Here is a 19,711-nt window from a genome sequence, read left to right on the forward strand (position 1 = left end):
GCTATGACATGTGACAGAAAGAAAGTAAAAAAAAAATAATAAGTTAAAAGGAATTGCCGTGATGTTATTGCACTGAAGTTACAATGAATCTTCTCCTAAAGCTACATTAACAAAAATTACAGCAGCAGTAGTGTTTTCCTTTTCATGGGCACCTTTTGCCTTTGTGCTGTTCTCCTTTGAGTTACATCACAGCATTAAGGTCAATTGAGATGTGACCCAGAGAGAAGAGGTCCGAAAAGCACAGAACTTTTGTGGTAACGACATTTTAAATCACCTCGCCCTCTTCTTCTTTTATTCCTCCTTCTCCTCTGTTCTTTTTGCAAAGGTCTTCATTGGCTGTTTTATTTAAATGATGCACTGAAAACAATACCTTCCTGAGCCTGATTGTTTTTAGCTCCACTGACTCTCTCCCTCTGCAAGCTTCTTTAAGCCAGCTAACAGCAAAGACATTAGCTAATAGATCCCTCTGTCACAGGATAAGGATTTAAGACAGTACACAGCTTGCCATGTCTCTGCTGAGGGTCACATGCCAGTGTCATTGCATTCAAATATTAGGTTGCACCTTGAAGAAAGGCATCAGAGAAGTCTCTTCTGTTCAGGCCTGTGGCAGTCTTTGGGACGATAAAGCCTGATCTTCTTTTCATGTTCTGATTTCCTGGTAAATTTGAAGAGACACTGCAACACGAGAGGTACCGGTATTCACAGGATAATCAGGAGTGGGACAGAGTAGCTGCTCTGGCTTGTGATTACCATTGCTCAGGGTAAGTTAACTAATTTTTTTCAATCTGCAGTCCTCTCCCAGGTTTCTGCTAGCATTACATAAAAATATCAGAAGATTATAGTTCTATTTATAGTGGTTCTGCATCAGGTTTGATGCATATCAAGTAGTCCTAGGAATGGCATTGAATTTGTGACTGAAGGTGACATGCTTAAGTAGATTTTCTGCTCCTTTTTCTGTGCTGCTTGTAATACTACTGTAGTTATGAACTTACAAAAATGTTATTTAATGAACTATGCTGTTCAGTGTCTGATTTTAATAAGAGTACCATTTTACCAGCCTTTTTGCTTTGGGTAGGATGGTGGATTTTTTGTTGAAATAAATAAATAAATAAATAAATAAATAAATAAATAAATGATAATGAAAGTTTAAGCTGTACACATTTTAATAAAAAATGTAATGTATGCATACTCATAAGAAAGAAGATTTGACATATATAACTAAATTCTGTGAGATTGAGAGAAAGATGGGAGGTTTTGCTGAAGAATATCAGATACAATTAACAAATGGAAACAAGTGATTGATCTTCAAATTCTGTATGTTTATCTCCCCCATTTCCAGAGCCTTGTGAAGGGTCAGGGCAGTTCAGTCAGAAGGGGTGACTGTATGGGGAGTGTGACTATAATGCTGAGAGAGTAATCTGCTTCAGTCAAGCTCCGGGGAGGATGTGATGCCAAAGAAAGTGCAGGTATTTAGGAAGTCAGTTATGTAAACTTGCCTTTCATTTGGTTTGTGTTGAGTTGAGTGCGGAGATATAATAAAGTCATGCCATCATCCCTTGGTGTCATGTCTCAGTTAAAAAAGCTAAACTCGCTTTAAAATATACATGCTCCTGACGTCATTAATATTTAGTAGCGTAACAACTCGAAGCCTGTGAATGAAGAAGAGGTGGGTGTGGGGGCGGTGGGGGGGGTAGCTACAAATGAACTGCTTCATACAATGCCACTCACACAGAAACACTACCGGTCAAAAGTTTTAGAACACCTCAATGTTTTCAGTTTTTATTGAAATGTACGCAGTTCAATGTCTCAGTGTACTCTGAAATTAAAGCATAGAACAAATAAACAATTGTAGATAAAAAATAAATAATGGAATTGTTTTGTTTAACAAAATGTAACCCCTTAAGCTGACAAACCCCTCTGTTACCCTTAAAATTGCACCAAATCCATGTGCTTCTCTTTAATCCCATTTGTACTCTTCACTTGTGTTGTTTGCCAAGTGTTTGGTATCCCATGAAAGCTGAGACTCTCAGCTTTGTAATGATGTGAAGCATTCTCTGATGTGATTTTTTTTTTTTACTTTTGTTTTAACCTCTGACAGTTCACCGCTTACCTTTGTACCATTTCAGGTTATTCTGTGGACTCGAACTGCTTCAATTTCAGTAAAAACTGGAAAAATGGGGGTGCTCTAAAATGTTTGACTAGTAGTGTATGCACATCCACTCATTCACACACAGCTCATATGAGACCATACCATTTAATCGGTGTACTCCTAGAACTCAGCCCCACTAAGATTTTAATTTCATGCACCACTTTGTTCACACTGGATATTGCAAATATCATACATTTTATAATTTAATCCCTTTATGTTTACATTGTAGCTTTGTGTTTTTTCTCTCGGTTTCTAAAGTTTTCTGCAGGTCGGTTCTGCTTTACATTTCAGTATTTCCATTACCATTCATGCCTGAATTAGCTGCATTCACTCCAGCCTTCTTGTCATTGTCGCATAGATTATGTCTAAGAATCATCCCTCATGAGACTAGCATCAGTTTCAGAAGCCTAACATAGATAGCACACAATACCAGCACTGAGCTACAATTGATTATTAAGGATAACAGTAGTATTGCTGAGAGAACACAACTGTACATTGTATTCCGATTTTTGTATTATTTGACTCTTTTCGAGTACCCCTTTTTGATTAAAAAAATTGAAATAAATAAAGCTAGTTAATGCAACATTACACTAGAAAACACAGTTTCATACACACCTATGTGTAGATAGAAACTCTACTACTGAGAGAATCATCCATATGAGACATTAAGGAAACAGAGAAATACAGTAATAAAATTAAAGCACTTATTATCAAATTATCAACTGGTAAGTGCAGTGCAGTTGTCTGTATTATTAAAACTTACCACATCCACCCTTGCAGTCCCCCGCCCCTCCCTTGTCAATGACAATAACATAATTGACTCAGTGGTCCGTAATGGAATAGAGAAAGCCAAAAAAACATTCTGGAGGTGATTTGTGTGTGTTCCACATGTTTGCACTGTTCTGTGTGCTGTGATTGAGTACATTATGATCTCAATGTTCAAGAAAACATGTGTTTGTATTTGCTTGTGTGTAATTTTGTAGCATCTGTAAAAATGTCTTTTGGTACAGCTGCTCATACTTTTTTTTTCCTCTAGCAGTTCTTAGCCCTTTTTCACCTCAATGCCTTGTTGGTTATTAAATTAAATAAGTTACTAATGTCCCACTAATTATTACTATTTTTTGCAAACAACACTTTTTTCCAAGGTTGCATTGAAAATAAAAAATGTGTTAAGAATTTGCATTGTCATATATTGAAGAGTAGTGCTTTGTATATATACATTTACATAATCTCATCATGCAAATACAGTTTTATAGTGTGATCGTTGTAAATTAGAAACAAGCAAGGCTGCAAATGTGTCAGTCAGTCACATTTATAAGTTTACAAAACTGAGAATCCATTAGAAACGTAATATTAACTTCACTAAAATAATGCATGATATGCTGAAAACAAAGTATTCTCCTGTTTTGACAGACCATTTTACAAACAATTGCCTGATTTTCTGATGATGCTTGACAATAATATAAATAAATATGGAATGGAATGCTATTATCCTGCAGTACTCCAGTACTTTCTCATTTAGCTGAATTTGTTATTATTTATTTATTTATGAACTGCACGTATATTGTATAGGAAAACAAATATATTCAAAGGTTGTGACAGCTAAAATGGTGGTAGTTTAGGAAATTATAGTTTACATTAGATTAAAACCTCATTTATTTCAAGAATCTTCTGTAGGAGTTGAAATGTGTTTGACAGGTCTAAATGTATGGCAGGGAAGATACATTATATTTTGTACAGAATTATATAAAAGGTATAGACTGGGGAAGACCTGGGCTCCCATTCTTTATGTCAGACTATAATCATCAGTGTGTGTGAGTGGGGGTCTAAGCATAATGAGCACCGTGCATCAAAATCCTCATTTGCAACATTGCTAAGTTGTAGCCTGTATTCTAGAAATTGTTCTCCAAATCATCAGACAACTATGTTGAAAATCATAACCCCATCACTCAGTAATCTTTTTGACTGGGATTAAAACAGTGAAAAACCTTTAGTAGCAGCAAATTTGAATTACATTGTGAATTAAACCATAAATACTATATTTATTAGTATACATGCAGAAATTCTTGTCTGAAATAAAGGTGCTATCGTTCCTGCAGCTTTGAAGATTGTGTTGATCCAGAACATTATGACATATGGACTGACTCAGATTATGAAACTGAAAAATGATAGAGAATATGGACCAAAATTACTAATCCCTATGAAAAGGTGTATATAGCTGTGAAATGTATGATGTGTCAGATTTTTTCAGTCCATTGCTAGAATTCATGACAAAATAAATATATTTTGTTAATCATTTTGTTTATTTTCTTTAAATAGTTAGTGCTTTCTGTTTATTAACAAGAATAATATAACTGTAATCTGAATATGTACCGGTGGGTATGTTTTGATTTAAATTGAAATACCCATTTTAGTTCACCTTTACATACGCAGAATATGCTGTGTAATGTAGCTGAACCTTTAGAGTAGCGTAATTATTCAGGGCCTTGGAGCACAGGTAAAGAACATGGCCCAAAGCCACCAGTTACTGTGTCAGGTGATACTGGCATTTTGTTGATGTGGCAACGCACTTGTTGGGGCCTGGTAATCAGGATCTGATACTAGGTTCAGCTTATAGTGTTATAGTATTTTAGCCCCAATGCAGGTCAGGAGCAACACCAGTCAACCCACTAAATCATTTAGCCTCACAACCTCTTGGAACTAAAAGAGCACTGTACTCTAATAAGTTACACAATTCTGAATTAACATAAAATGATGTCTAGTTTATTCTCAGTAACCCATAAGTCAATAGGAGAGACAAATCATATATCTGAAGAACTGGATATTTTTAACATTTTTTACAAACGTCTGTACAAACAGTTTATTTGGAGATTGCAGTTGTTAACAGTCAGATATGCATGGCTGGATTGTTTTTAAATTTTATAAACAAAAAAAATGAATTGCCAACGCCAAGACATTTTTTTCTTTTTACAATAAGGCCATAGAGTTCAGACCTGCAGCAGCAAACCGGATTAAATGGGGCATTAACTTCATCTGAAGAAAACAGTAATTTGTTGTGTCACAGGGTACAGCGAGTCCAGTCATTCTGTGCGATGGACTCATTAAGCCTTCTAGAGCGCTGCCTCCTGGTTATTTCTTTGCCCTGGTTTATTCAGTAAGTATCTATTTCGATTACTGCTCCTGGAATATCGTGCAATGCAGGATATGAAAATGTTAGGGATGTTCTAGGAAGCGCTATTCCACAGAGAATGTGCATAGAGAAGGCTGGGGTAATTTTGTTTTATTTATTAATTTGCCCTTCAGCAGCCAAGGAAAAGAGATTTCCAGAATTTCCTAAATAGTTAGCAAACTTTCTTTTCTCTAATGGCCTTCACATGCAATTGTTGGAGGAGTTTTTGGGGAGGATTGTTAGGGAGATTCCCCTGCACAAACAATGCTAGATATAAGATGGGGATTATTGCAGTTAAAAATCAAATATATATGTGTTAACTGATATGTAAGGAGAAGTTTTAATAATGACAGAAATTTTGATTTCACTGGTGGGTGGAGGAAAAAGTTTAATTAAAAAGTTAATAAAATATCACAGTGTTTGGCGGATGTTTATTCAGGATTGCATTAACAGTGGTATGAATTCATAATAAAGCCATCATTTACTACCCTGAACTGTAGTCCATTAAAGGCTGTTTTTTGGACAATGTACAGAGCTTTGATAAAATAGATTACATTTATTTGAATATGATTTGCATCCTGCAGGAAACTAGGTGCAGTTTTTCTGTGGGGGAGAGAGAGGTGAAATGGTTGGTCTGCTGTCTGTTTTCTCAGATAAAACAATGGTAATATCAGCATTTCAGCGGTAATGAGGAGAATGAAGGAGTATGTCTCTGAACAAGGAGCTTTGCACCATGGGAATAAAGAGGGTCCTTTTGTTACTACATCTATCTCTGAGAACTATCTGTAAAGATTGCTGAGATGTTACAGAGGTTGCTCTTCTGTTAGTTACATGCAGTGCAACGGTGCAATTTTTACACATAGTTTTAAAGAAGAAATTAAAAAGTAAATACAGTCCTGGAATCACTCCTGTCAAATCAATAAGAAACATAATCAATTGAAACAATAGAATATACATAATAATAATAAACTCTTTAGCTAAGCCTATACTACTGACAAAATTAGATGTATAGAAATGCTAGCGATGTTGTTTAAGGGGCCTGATGATTTAAAATGGATATAATGTCTTGATTGGGTTGAAGAGGCTGAAGAAGCTTGCTGGAAGCACACTGTTCCTTCATTACATAAAAAGAACACATTCTCTTAAACAGATTTACACTATTAACTCATAGTGTACTATGCACTGCAACATATAGTCAATAAGGTCAATGTCTAATATAGAGTGGTCAATTAAAGATTGTAAAAATTGTAAAACATTGTTAAAATAAAAAAAATCATAGCATAGAACATATAAACAATTGGAGATACAAAATAAATTATGGAATTGTTTTGTTTAAGCTGACAAACCACTCTGGCACCAAATCCATGTGCTTCTCTTTAATCCCATGTGTACTCTTCACTGAGGTGTTGTTTGCCAATCCCATGATCCCATGTTCGGTATCCCATGAAAGCTGAGACTCTCAGCTTTGTAACGATGTGAAGCATTCTCTGATGTGAATAAAATGTTTTTTGTACCGCCCCCCCGCATTTACGCATTTTGAAATGGGTGTGTGGGGGGATACTTCGTCTGATTAGGAATAAAAAATCTCAGAAAATATTGACAATTATGACATATTCTGGAACCAGACAGCCTACTGATCAAAACAAGATCATCCACGTTTTGGTAGAAGCATCACACACCCGTAGAGAGCTCAAAATGTAAAGATGGAAAACTATTTACAGTGTACTAATACACAACGATTTGTGTTAGATAGAACATCAAATAATATATACTGGAGTCATCGTTATGTCATTCTGAACAAAACAAGCGTATTTGCAAAGAAATCCAATCGAAACTGAATGATCCTTCCCCGGAACAGACTGAGAGTTTACCCCCCAGGTTCTGAATGACAGCGGGTGACACTGAAACTGTAAATCAGATGTGTTTGAGAATGAAACGCGCTGGTAGCCAAGAGAATAAGCTTTCAAATGATGTGCACATTGTAGGAATACAGTGTAACTTCTATGCGTAGGAGCTGCGCGTAAGACTGCCAAATAATGCTTAAGAGGGTGTAGTAACAAAGTATATAAATTATTTTTCAGTTTTTGGTAACCTAAACTTTTTTTTTAACATTTTTACTGCTTACCTTTGTACCAGGTTATTCACTGGACTTGAACTGCTTAAATTTCAATAAAAACTGTAAAAATCAGGGTGTTCTAAAATGTTTGACCGGTAGTGTATATCACATATATGCACACTTGGATTTTAATTGGTCTCTCAATCAATTTTTCAGCTTTCTGCTTGAACCTGCTTAGAGTATTTGAGGGCTGGAGGAGAGTGGTAATGCAGTCATTAAGTAGCAAGACTTTTTCAGTTTATGGAAATTAAGCTGGGTTGGTCCTGATTTTGACCCTGTTAAAAAACAGTCCATAGTCAAACAGTGTCCATGTTGAGAGATATAGGACACAATTTAAATCAACAAGAAGTCTGTAATAACATTTCAAACATTATAGGCCCAGTCAGTGGCCAGGTGGCAGAGAGCTCTTTTATCATTTTAATTTGATTTAATTTGTGTGGTCAATTGATCCAAGCGTAAGGATCTGAGGGACTTTGACAAGGGCCAAATTGTAATGGCTAGACGACTGGGTCAGAGCATATCCAAAACTGCATCTCTTGTGGGGTGTTCCCAGTCTGCAGTGGTCAGTACCTATCAAAAGTGGTCCAAGGAAGGAATAGCGGTGAACCGCGACAGGGTCATGGGCGGCCAAGGCTCATTGATGCACGTGGGGAGCGAAGGCTGGCCCGTGTGGTCCGATCCAACAGACGAGCTACTGTAGCTCAAATTGCTGAAAAAGTTAATGCTGGTTCTGATAGAAAGGTATCAGAACACACAGTGCATCGCAGTTTGTTGCGTATGGGGCTGCTTAGCCACAGACCAGTCAGGGTGCCCATGCTGTCCCCTGTCCACTGCCGAAAGCGCCTACAATGGGCACGTGAGCATCAGAACTGGACCACGGAGCAATGGAAGGAGGTGGCCTGGTCTGATGAATCACGAGTTCAAGGTGTTGACTTGGCCTCCAAAATCCCCAGATCTCAATCCAATCGAGCATCTGTGGGATGTGCTGGACAAACAAGTCCGATCCATGGAGGCCCCACATCACAACTTACAGGACTTAAAGGATGTGCTGTTAACGTCTTGGTGCCAGATACCATAGCACACCTTCAGAGGTCTAGTGGAGTCCATGCCTCGACGGGTCAGGGCTGTTTTGGGACCTAAACAATATTAGGCAGGTGGTCATAATGTTATGGCTGATCGGTGTATATATATCTACAGTATATATATATATATATATATATATATATAGATATATATATATATATATATATATATATATATAGATATATATTGGTTCATATGTACCTATTTGCACTTGTACTCACTGATGAGCATCTGTAGGAGAAATGCGTGGCTGGTTTTATTGATTGCTAGTACGTGAGAATGCCAAGGCAGAGCTGAGGATCTGTAAAGTATTCCATTCACACCATACCAGATGGCAGCCATGTAAACATTTATTTATGAAAATGTGCACATTTCCATGGTTTGTTGCACATGTTTCTCTGTATTTGCTCAGTAATCAAGCTTTATTAAACTATTAGTAATAACAATGATACTAATAATATTTTGTAAGTCGGTGAACCAAACAAGCAATAAATAATAATAAATAATAATAATAATAATAATAATAATAATAATAATAATTATTATTATTATTATTATTATTATTATTATTATTATTATAATAGTAATGAGTTGCAAGCATTAATTTCTGGACTATAAAGCAAAATGTATACTTCACCAAAAGTGCAAGAAAGAGAGAAGCTCATTTTCTAAACAGCAGTAAAACAAAATGACAAATTTCGGAAAGCTTGCTAAATTTTGGGAAAACATTATTCAATGCAATCTCTTAGTTGTGAATATCATAGAATCATTAGTTGTCCTGATCTCCTGCAATTAAGGGCTCTCTAATTGTCTAAAAATGTATTCACATTTTACGTCCTTGCTGCTGCATTTTCTATGTGAGCATAAGCACTTTTTGGACTAGTAAAAGGGGAGCACATTTTGTCCTCAAGCTTATCTGCAAAGCAATTTAATTAAATTACTTAGTTTACCTACAACAGCTGTTACTCTACAGGCCCTGTTACCTGTTGAGAGATCTGCTGATTAATTTTCTCAGTAACTTCCCATCATCTAATACACCAGGTGTCAGACTTCAGCCTAGCTGTGTTTTCACATGCCTGATGTCCATATCATAAAAACACATCCCAGCCCAATGCACTCACACAAATACTAGGCCTTGCTGGCCAGCTTGTACACCTGAGTGACACAGGTAACTAAATTCGGTACCTGGACATTGTGTTCTATATTGATACACTCTTACAGGGAACATATCATTGCTTTAATAGCATTGTGCAAAAACTATAATTTGGTTATCTTTCTCTTTTGTGTAAGAGGATAATGTGTTTTCTGTAAATAATATTCTGAGTTTTGTTAGTTTGATTGACTTTTTCACAGTAATGGGAAAAGCATACTCCTAGATGGTTAGTGCTGCAGATACCAATGATTGAAAAAATAATACAGAATACATGACTTTTTATTATTTGGTTTGTCACCAGATATCTCCAGGTATTCACTGCACACATAGATTTCTCAGAGCATATTTTGCAATTTGTTGTTGCTTTGTTGCAGAGGCTTGGCAAAGCAGTAGCATGTGTGGTGTGACCCTCATTCAGATTCAAACTGCCATCTCAGGCACAACTTTGAAGGCCTTTACAGTCTCACTTCCAGAATGATAATAGTGCTAACCCAAAAGACAGTTTGGACACTACCTAGTCTAGGGACAACATCATCATCTTAACAGTTACATTTTATACACTGTGAGCCTTCAACATTGAAAAATAACAGATACAGGGCAGCTAGCATGACACTGTGCAGGTTGCTTTCTCCAAGGTACAAGAACATTGCCATGCATAAAACACAAAGGTTCATTCAAAGGTTAAATTAATATGCCACCCTGTGACACGATCGCCTTGAGTACAACATGCAAAACTGCATAGAAATGATGTATCTGCTTTTTAATGTCAGCTCGAGGGCCTGGAGTCTATGTTTCACAGATGTTGTTTGGATGACTGTATGTGCTGTGTACTGTATCATTCTCTTTTTTATAGTTAATGAGAAACTTGGCCAGTGACTTGTATATGTAGAACAGGGCTGATCCTGGAGAGTCACAGTGTCTTGAGGTTTTTGCTATTTTCAAACTGTAAACTACTAAATTGATAGAGGTAATGGGTTAGTCATAATCACACATGGATTGAAGGTATTGATGATGTTGAGAGATCTATGAAACCCACAAGAAAGTGTGTCCCCAGGATCAGGGATTTGCCATCACTTAGATAGAACATGCTTCCTTGTTAATAAATCATCGTCGGGGCCTTTAACCTGATCTGAAAACTGTGCTGACTGGTGTCTGGACTGTCCCGAACCTCTTGCCTCTTGCCAGACTCGGAGCTGGCAGCTGCAGATGCCCTTTTACCTGCTTGGCAGAGTAGACAATTGATTATCATTCAGACACCGCAGAAGGAGTCCTGCATCTCAGAAATGATTATGTGGACAGACAGCCCCAGAAGAGAGTTATAAAACAAAGGACCTTCCTGAAGCAATGCTTCCTGAAGATTAAACTCAGCAGGTATGGAGGTTCCTGCATAGGAAATGAATAATTTATATAATTGTACCCATCTTCTCAAGACTCAATTAGCCCCTGACATATCCCTCTGTACCACCATATGACAGCTCAAACCAACTCCTTTAATTACTATACTGTAATAGTATAATTGTATTTCCTTTCATGCTAGATTACATTTTATACTATTACTATAATAACACACTAGATACACTCACCTAAAGGATTATTAGGAACACCTGTTCAATTTCTCATTAATGCAATTATCTAACCAACCAATCACATGGCAGTTGCTTCAATGCATTTAGGGGTGTGGTCCTGGTCAAGACAATCTCCTGAACTCCAAACTGAATGTCTGAATGGGAGAGAAAGGTGATTTAAGCAATTTTGAGCGTGGCATGGTTGTTGGTGCCAGATGGGCCGGTCTGAGTATTTCACAATCTGCTCAATTACTGGCATTTTCACGCACAACCATTTCTAGGGTTTACAAAGAATGGTGTGAAAAGGGAAAAACATCCAGTATGCGGCAGTCCTGTGGGCGAAAATGCCTTGTTGATGCTAGAGGTCAGAGGAGAATGGGCCGACTGATTCAAGCTGATAGAAGAGCAACTTTGACTGAAATAACCAGTCGTTACAACCGAGGTATGCAGCAAAGCATTTGTGAAGCCACAACACGTACAACCTTGAGGCGGATGGGCTACAACAGCAGAAGACCCCACCGGGTACCACTCATCTCCACTACAAATAGGAAAAAGAGGCTACAATTTGCACAAGCTCACCAAAATTGGACAGTTGAAGACTGGAAAAATGTTGCCTGGTCTGATGAGTCTCGATTTCTGTTGAGACATTCAGATGGTAGAGTCAGAATTTGGCGTAAACAGAATGAGAACATGGATCCATCATGCCTTGTTACCACTGTGCAGGCTGGTGGTGGTGGTGTAATGGTGTGGGGGATGTTTTCTTGGCACACTTTAGGCCCCTTAGTGCCAATTGGGCATCGTTTAAATGCCACGGCCTACCTGAGCATTGTTTCTGACCATGTCCATCCCTTTATGACCACCATGTACCCATCCTCTGATGGCTACTTCCAGCAGGATAATGCACCATGTCACAAAGGTCGAATCATTTCAAATTGGTTTCTTGAACATGACAATGAGTTCACTGTACTAAACTGGCCCCCACAGTCACCAGATCTCAACCCAATAGAGCATCTTTGGGATGTGGTGGAACGGGAGCTTCGTGCCCTGGATGTGCATCCCACAAATCTCCATCAACTGCAAGATGCTATCCTATCAATATGGGCCAACATTTCTAAAGAATGCTTTCAGCACCTTGTTGAATCAATGCCACGTAGAATTAAGGCAGTTCTGAAGGCGAAAGGGGGTCAAACACAGTATTAGTATGGTGTTCCTAATAATCCTTTAGGTGAGTGTATGTTCGTGATCTGTGTCTTCTATTTTTGATTGGAGAAAGATTGCATTTATAGTGTAGCTTTATAGATTGCATATCTTATTATGTCTGAGCTATTCAAGAGCCCTGGCATTCACTGGGGAATGTGACTAAACGTTTTCCAATATAATCTAATGTTTGTGAAGCATATATTTTATATGTTATTGATGGTGTTTAAGCTATTTGACCTATTGTGCAAGTAGAGTGGTTTTAGGTTTGCAGTTGCCAAACGGCATTTCACAGGAAATACCACACCTTAACTTGGTTAATCTTGAAAGACATATGTGTTCCACTGAATTCACCATTGCTCTTTCAGCTGTTTTAGAGACTTTTTAATAGCGGTAGTAGAGTTTTTAGAAGAGAATCACACCTACTGTACCTGATTCCCCATGCCAGATTTTGGTTTTGAGACTTTGAGACTATGAAATATTAACAAAGATTTTCAAAAGTGATTGTTATTTAGTTATCCAAATATCCAACCCATTTTAATATATATGTGTCATTTTGAAAGTCAGTATGGCAGTTTTGCTGGTGACTATAATATTTTTTAATGTTTATTTCCTGACTTCAGAATGACACATTTAAATAAAAAGTGGTTGGATATTTTCTGCATTATGTTTATTGCTCACACTAACCCTATTCCTTTTTGCTCTTATGGTGACAAATGAGTCATTAAATATCTCTTAAATGTCTATATTAGCCCATCTGTAAAAGGTTTTAGTGGCTCTCTCTTTTGCTATGCCATTTCACAAACAGCAGCTGCCTCCTCTGGTCTTGCTGCAGTTTTTTTTGTACAGTGGGAAAAGTGTGATGCTATCAGCTAGTTGTTATATCTTAAGACACAGTTGAGAAGCTACATTATTTCAGTCCTCCTGCCTTTTGTTTCTGGGTAGATACGTGTTATTTCCTTCCTCCCATCTCAGTTCAGTGCCGCACTTGTGTGTGGGGGTCTTGCAGAACTTTGACTAAGCTGAGAGTATCACTTAGCACATTGTGTGACTGTGTGATTGTGCTTCTGTGTGTTTGTGTGTAATTGTGTGTGTGAATTTGTGTGTGTGTGAGGTGGAGTTGTTTTTTCCTGGAATCCACAGATTGCAGACCAGGGCTGCAGCTGCTGCAGTGCTGCTGACAGTAGGTAGATTCTCTCTTGCAATCTCTCTCTCTAAAGGGCTAGGGGTTTGCTGTTTTTGAAATAAAAATATTCTGTAAACTACATTAATCCAGCGGTAGTGGTACTTGAAGTGGGTTTTTATGTAGAATTTTGGCTTGAAAGGTTTTTGATTTCTGTTTGTGTATTTGTGATATTTTGGGGGAAAAAATAAAACTGAAATCTGATATAAAACAGTATTAGTTGCATGTGATTAGATTTTAGTTCTGTTGTTAGGTTTCTTAGTTAATATGTTTTGGTGTTGTGATTTAAGCATATTACTTTTCCAACTGTTTTGGAAACATTTAATGGTATTATTAAAATGTAGATTTGATTATGATACTGATATCTTCTGTAGTTACATTGAATTAAAAGTAAACTAGAAATCAAATTCATATCATTATAATCAAACATTATAATAGGTTATAGGTTGTGATTTATTAGCTATGGCTATACATGCTATTTTGTTGATCTGATTGAGTGAAAAAATTAAAGGAAAAATACCACAATGTAGAACAATGTTTTTACTAATACTGAAGAATCAAGGACTTTTTAACAGCTTGGTTCAAGAATTGAATGAGAAAAGGCTTTGTTTAAATTAAATGCTGGTACATAGCATTTTCATGTGTTTGATTGTATGAAAGCATTCAAGCAAAAAGGAATCAGAATAAGTACTATATTTGTGACAGCATTACACTTACATGAGGAACTGAGTATGTATTGGTAAGAGTTTGATCAATAAAGAGCATAGGGTTTTTAATCCCAGGTGAGCACAGTACATGCACTGCATATAGAAAGGATTTATTTACAGTGAGGGAAAAAAGTATTTGATCCCCTGCTGATTTTGTACGTTTGCCCACTGACAAAGAAATGATCAGTCATATACTTTTAATGGTAGGTGTATTTTAACAGTGAGAGACAGAATAACAACAAAAAAATCCAGAAAAACACATTTCAAAAAAGTTATAAATTGATTTGCATGTTAATGAGTATTTGACCCCTTCGACTTAGTACTTGGTGGCAAAACCCTTGTTGGCAATCACAGCTGTCAGATGTTTCTTGTAGTTGGCCACCAGGTTTGCACACATCTCAGGAGGGATTTTGTCCCACTCCTCTTTGCAGATCCTCTCCAAGTCATTAAGGTTTCGAGGCTGACGTTTGGCAACTCGAACCTTCAGCTCCCTCCACAGATTTTCTATGGGATTAAGGTCTGGAGACTGGCTAGGCCACTCCAGGACCTTAATGTGCTTCTTCTTGAGCCACTCCTTTGTTGCCTTGGCTGTATGTTTTGGGTCCATCGTCCCTTTGATGCGGTGCAGTTGTCCTGTCCCCTTAGCAGAAAAACACCCCCAAAGTATAATGTTTCCACCTCCATGTTTGACGGTGGGGATGGTGTTCTTGGGGTCATAGGCAGCATTCCTCCTCCTCCAAACACGGCGAGTTGAGTTGATGCCAAAGAGCTCGAATTTGTTCTCATCTGACCACAACACTTTCACCCAGTTCTCCTCTGAATCATTCAGATGTTCATTGGCAAACTTCAGACGGGCCTGTACATGTGCTTTCTTGAGCAGGGGGACCTTGCGGGCGCTGCAGGATTTCAGTCCTTCACGGCGTAGTGTGTTACCAATTGTTTTCTTGGTGACTATGGTCCCAGCTGCCTTGAGATCATTAACAAGATCCTCCCGTGTAGTTCTGGGCGGATTCCTCACCGTTCTCATGATCATTGAAACTCCACGAGGTGAGATCTTGCATGGAGCCCCAGACCGAGGGAGACTGACAGTTATTTTGTGTTTCTTCCATTTGCGAATAATCGCACCAACTGTTGTCACCTTCTCACCAAGCTGCTTGGCGATGGTCTTGTAGCCCATTCCAGCCTTGTGTAGGTCTACAATCTTGTCCCTGAAATCCTTGGACAGCTCTTTGGTCTGGCCATGGTGGAGAGTTTGGAATCTGTGGACAGGTGTCTTTTATACAGGTAACGAGCTGAGATTAGGAGCACTCCCTTTAAGAGAGTGCTCCTAATCTCAGCTCATTACCTGTATAAAAGACACCTGGGAGCCAGAAATCTTGCTGATTGATAGGGGATCAAATACTTATTTCCCTCATTAACATGCAAATCAATTTATAACTTTTTTGAAATGCGTTTTTCTGGATTTTTTTGTTGTTATTCTGTCTCTCACCAACCATTAAAATTATAGACTGATCATTTCTTTGTCAGTGGGCAAACGTACAAAATCAGCAGGGGATCAAATATTTTTTTCCCTCACTGTACATTGTTAAACTTAAATTGTGTATTTCTGTGTTCTTTGTTTTAGAGTTTGTTCGAGCTCAGTGCTGATGACACCAGGTAGCAGAGTTTGCTCTCATGGCTATTTATGCTCCCCTTCTTTTTCAGTTAGTCACTGATGTGCAGCTGGTGTTCTTGACTGTAACGCAATGCGTCTCTGTGTCCATGTCCCTCTCTCTCTTTCTCTGTCCCTCAATCTCCCCCTCTCTTCATCTGTGCCTCCCTCTTTTTCCACTTCTATTGTTGCCCCAATGCCCCCCTACATCATTCCCCCTTCTGTTCCCTCCCTCTCCCTCTCCATCTACCTCTCCACCTCTTACATCTCAGAAATTTGCAGAGAAGAGAGTACTTTAGGATTTATGATTTATGAGTATTATTAAAGTCTTTATCAGGCTTATATTATTAAATTAAATAATAATATAACTCCAATCTCCAATCTTGTCAGTATAATTATTTTTCATACCATTAAAAATACAGTAGAATAAAATGCAATGTAGTAATACAGAACAGCAAAAGATGCAGTGTTATTGTCATTTAAAATATTTAAGGCTTGTGCTCTTAACCATGTTAAGAGCCAAGAGCTTGATTTCTTGGAAGTTGTATTGAATTATTTGGAGAATGTAGCAGCGAGGTCTGAGAGGGAGAAGAGCTGTATTAGTTTAATGAAATGGTTGTTTTTTTCCAATCCTCTCTATGCTCATAATTGTCTCTTTGGCTCTAGGCAGTAAAGCTCATTATAGAGAAACAGCCCAGTGTGGATCTGTGCGTCTCCCTCTCCACTAAACATCTGAATCACACGCCATTGCTGACAACGTTGTTCAGCAATCCTAAAATATTGCAGTCTCCTCTCACCAGGCCAGATTTAGAGTGGCTCCCATGGTTCAGACGAACTGTAAGAATTCCATTGACAATCAGAATGTTTTCATGTATTGGTTTTAAATTAAGTATTGAATGTGATGTTGTACCTGAAATAACATTACACACTGGTGCATTTTATCATGTGAAAATGAATCACACAGTAACCACATTGATATCCTTTCTGTTAACTGGAAGAATTTAGTGAATTTGTCAACCTAAATGGCCAATCCCTCAGTATAGAATACAACCCAGATCAAAGTTGCTTTCATCTTATCTTCAAGTGCATCATGACAAATACTGGAATGCGGAAGCTCCATCAGACAGTTCAATACCTTGATGAGGAGAAAGAATTAAGAATTACATATAACCACAACATATAGAAGTATGCTACGGTATACAGATAGAATGGAAGATGGGAGGATAAAATCATACACTCTGCAGGCAAGACCAAGAAAAGAGAAGCTGAAGTGCGATAGACACATCTTGGGGGGCATTCATCCAGCAATGGATCCATATAGGCTGATGATAATGGTGACACATACATAGCCATTTGCTGAAAATGCTGCCAGTTTTATGTGAATTTCCTTCACTTATCATAAGCAGTTGTATTAATAAGTGCATGCATTTTTGTATGCCTTATATTGAAATGTATTTATGTTCACTGATGGATCTGCAAAGCCAGATCTTATTATTAAAATGATCACCATTTAATTGTGACCTAGCTTTGTAACCGTCTTTTCTATTAGGTGTTTTTTTTTTATCAGAGATAGTATGAAAGTGTTGGTTTGTTTTCTGTGCGGCAGATTAGCTCATTTCCTCTTGCTAAAGTTCAGGCAGACATGCTGTAGTGTTTTGTAGCGATTACTGTTTAATGTATTCAAGCCTTACTTGAGGAGTTTGGAATTGACAAAGCCTTCTGTACTGTGGTGTAAGAAATTTAGTTTTCTGTCTCAAAACGTTTATATCTAATCATGCAGCTGCAACACTAAAAAAAGTATGTTGGAGGAGTTTGGATTTTTAGACAAACGGAGGGACAATAATTAACATTCAGAAATTAATTGTTTTATATTCTGCCTTCCCTACCTATATGTTTTGTGGTTTATCAGTACTTTTCATTTTGAAATTTATTTAGTGCCATCAATGTTAATTAACTGTTGGCTTGACATAATTGAATACCCCACATGGACTTGATTCAGTGGCAGTTTCCATCATTTTGTATTGATCATGATTGTGCAGTGCCATTGCCAGGCTGTGATCTGAGGGCTGGACAGTCTCCTTGCTTCTGTTGAGTAAGCTTAGATCTTGATTTGTAGACTCACAGCAGTCTCCGGCTTTGGCAAGACTCTGGTAAGTTAGAGAAAAAGTAATTTCCCAAATTGGAATGGAATGTGAGTGAACTGCCACATGGATAATTTAATTTAAATGATGTTTCAATGGTGCAAAACCTGAATGGAAATGGAAACAGGAGCTGAGAAATAGCTTTGCAACACTGAATAAAAAACATTATGTTAATTAAGTTTGCTTCCTGTAAAGGCTTTCTTCTTGTTCAAACTGCAGTGCCTGTTTTAAGTGTCTAGGGTTTAGACAATAGATATTTCAATAAGTAAATCAGAGTAATGTTTATCTTGTTGCATGGGAAGAAATTATACCTATGGTGTCTGGGTACAGTTACCCCCTTTTGCGATATTTTTGTCTTTCCAGTAAGGACACACCTGCAGTCTCTCTTACCACATTAAAAATGCCAGTACAGTAGTCCCTCACCAAACACTGGAGACTATGCCCTTGTTGCCATCTGCAGTAGGTGATGCTGTAATCACCAGGGGCCATGGCCAATGCAAAATGCCCTATAAATCAGAAGTCGTTTCTGAATTTGGTTTTGTGTTTTGTGAGTTTCAGGGACACACTGAACATCTGGGACTTCAGGTATATAATACATTGTTAAAATAAGTTAATGAAATGCCGAGTATGTTGGATGTACTTGCCGTCCACCTTTATGATAGCTCAGGCAAATAGATAAGTGAAGTGAATCCATATTTAAACTGTACCCTAATTTTCTGCTGGCTTGTACTTGTTGGGAAATTGGCCTGTATTGTCAAAACATTTAGTGTCAGTGCTGATTCACTTTTTGTCCAACTTGAAGCTATTACTGAGGGAAATGACTGCCATGATAGGCTGTTTTTCTTTATTTTTTCTTCCCTAGGATTTCATCCATCAACTTTCATAAATGGACTGTGTCAGAGGCTAGTTTATTCTACAGTGAAAGTTGCTGTTTTGTATGACTTGTACTTTCTTCATATCAGCAAATTAATTAATGGTGCATTTCCATCAGGGTTAATACTGTAGCCAGTCTTACTTAAGAAAGATGTTTTGGTTACAGAGAGGAGTGATATATAGTAAAGATATTAAAACCGCAGGTATGTTTTCTCCTGCCTCTAATCAAAGAAAGTGAGAATGGGGACTGGCATATTAATTAACTAAAGAATCTGAAAATGTGTTTCTCAAAAATTTGGGCAATTGCAAAATGTATTTAAAGTTAAAATGCCCTTTAACTCATGTGGCAGTTATAAAATAACACTGCATTTTGTACTAGCGATGTAGAAACTATGCATAATTTTAAAAGGGGAGATTGCAAATGTTTTTTCATCAAAGGCTGTCTTGACTTTTCCACAATTGTTTGGTTTATTGCCACACAGTTTAATCACTCACATGCTGATCATTAAAAAAGCTTAGCCTAGTTCATTCCAGGAGAAGCAGAAAGCATTTATGCATACAAATCTATAAAATACTATATCTTTGTTGAATACAGGAATACTGGAAAATCGTAGACAAAGCCAGAGGTTGAAACCTGTGTTTAAGTTTTAAGTTTTTTAGGTTATTTTGGAATTCCAGTGCTTGTTTGTATGACAAACAGAATGCTGTTACGTTGAAGGTTGCC

The 19,711-nt window shown here is 37.6% G+C and overlaps 1 protein-coding gene across 7 annotated transcripts in view; it reads left to right on the forward strand.

Annotated features, from left to right (window-relative positions):
- The window catches only part of mctp1a (multiple C2 domains, transmembrane 1a), a 200,584-nt gene that overhangs the window by 25,286 nt on the left and 155,587 nt on the right, over nt 1-19,711 (forward strand). The window contains exons 1-2 of one of the 7 annotated variants that reach the window (XM_066711835.1): nt 513-761; nt 1,340-1,466. The exons of 5 other annotated variants lie outside the window; for them this stretch is intronic. In XM_066711835.1, coding sequence (XP_066567932.1) covers nt 1,449-1,466 — 18 coding nt within the window. In that variant the 5' untranslated portion in view covers nt 513-761; nt 1,340-1,448. Of the gene's footprint in view, nt 1-512; nt 762-1,339; nt 1,467-19,711 lie in introns of those variants that run through there. One more of the 7 variants, XM_066711836.1, reaches the window with a different exon arrangement.

This window comes from Amia ocellicauda, chromosome 8, assembly GCF_036373705.1.
Source record: "Amia ocellicauda isolate fAmiCal2 chromosome 8, fAmiCal2.hap1, whole genome shotgun sequence".
NCBI classification, from domain to species: domain Eukaryota; kingdom Metazoa; phylum Chordata; class Actinopteri; order Amiiformes; family Amiidae; genus Amia; species Amia ocellicauda.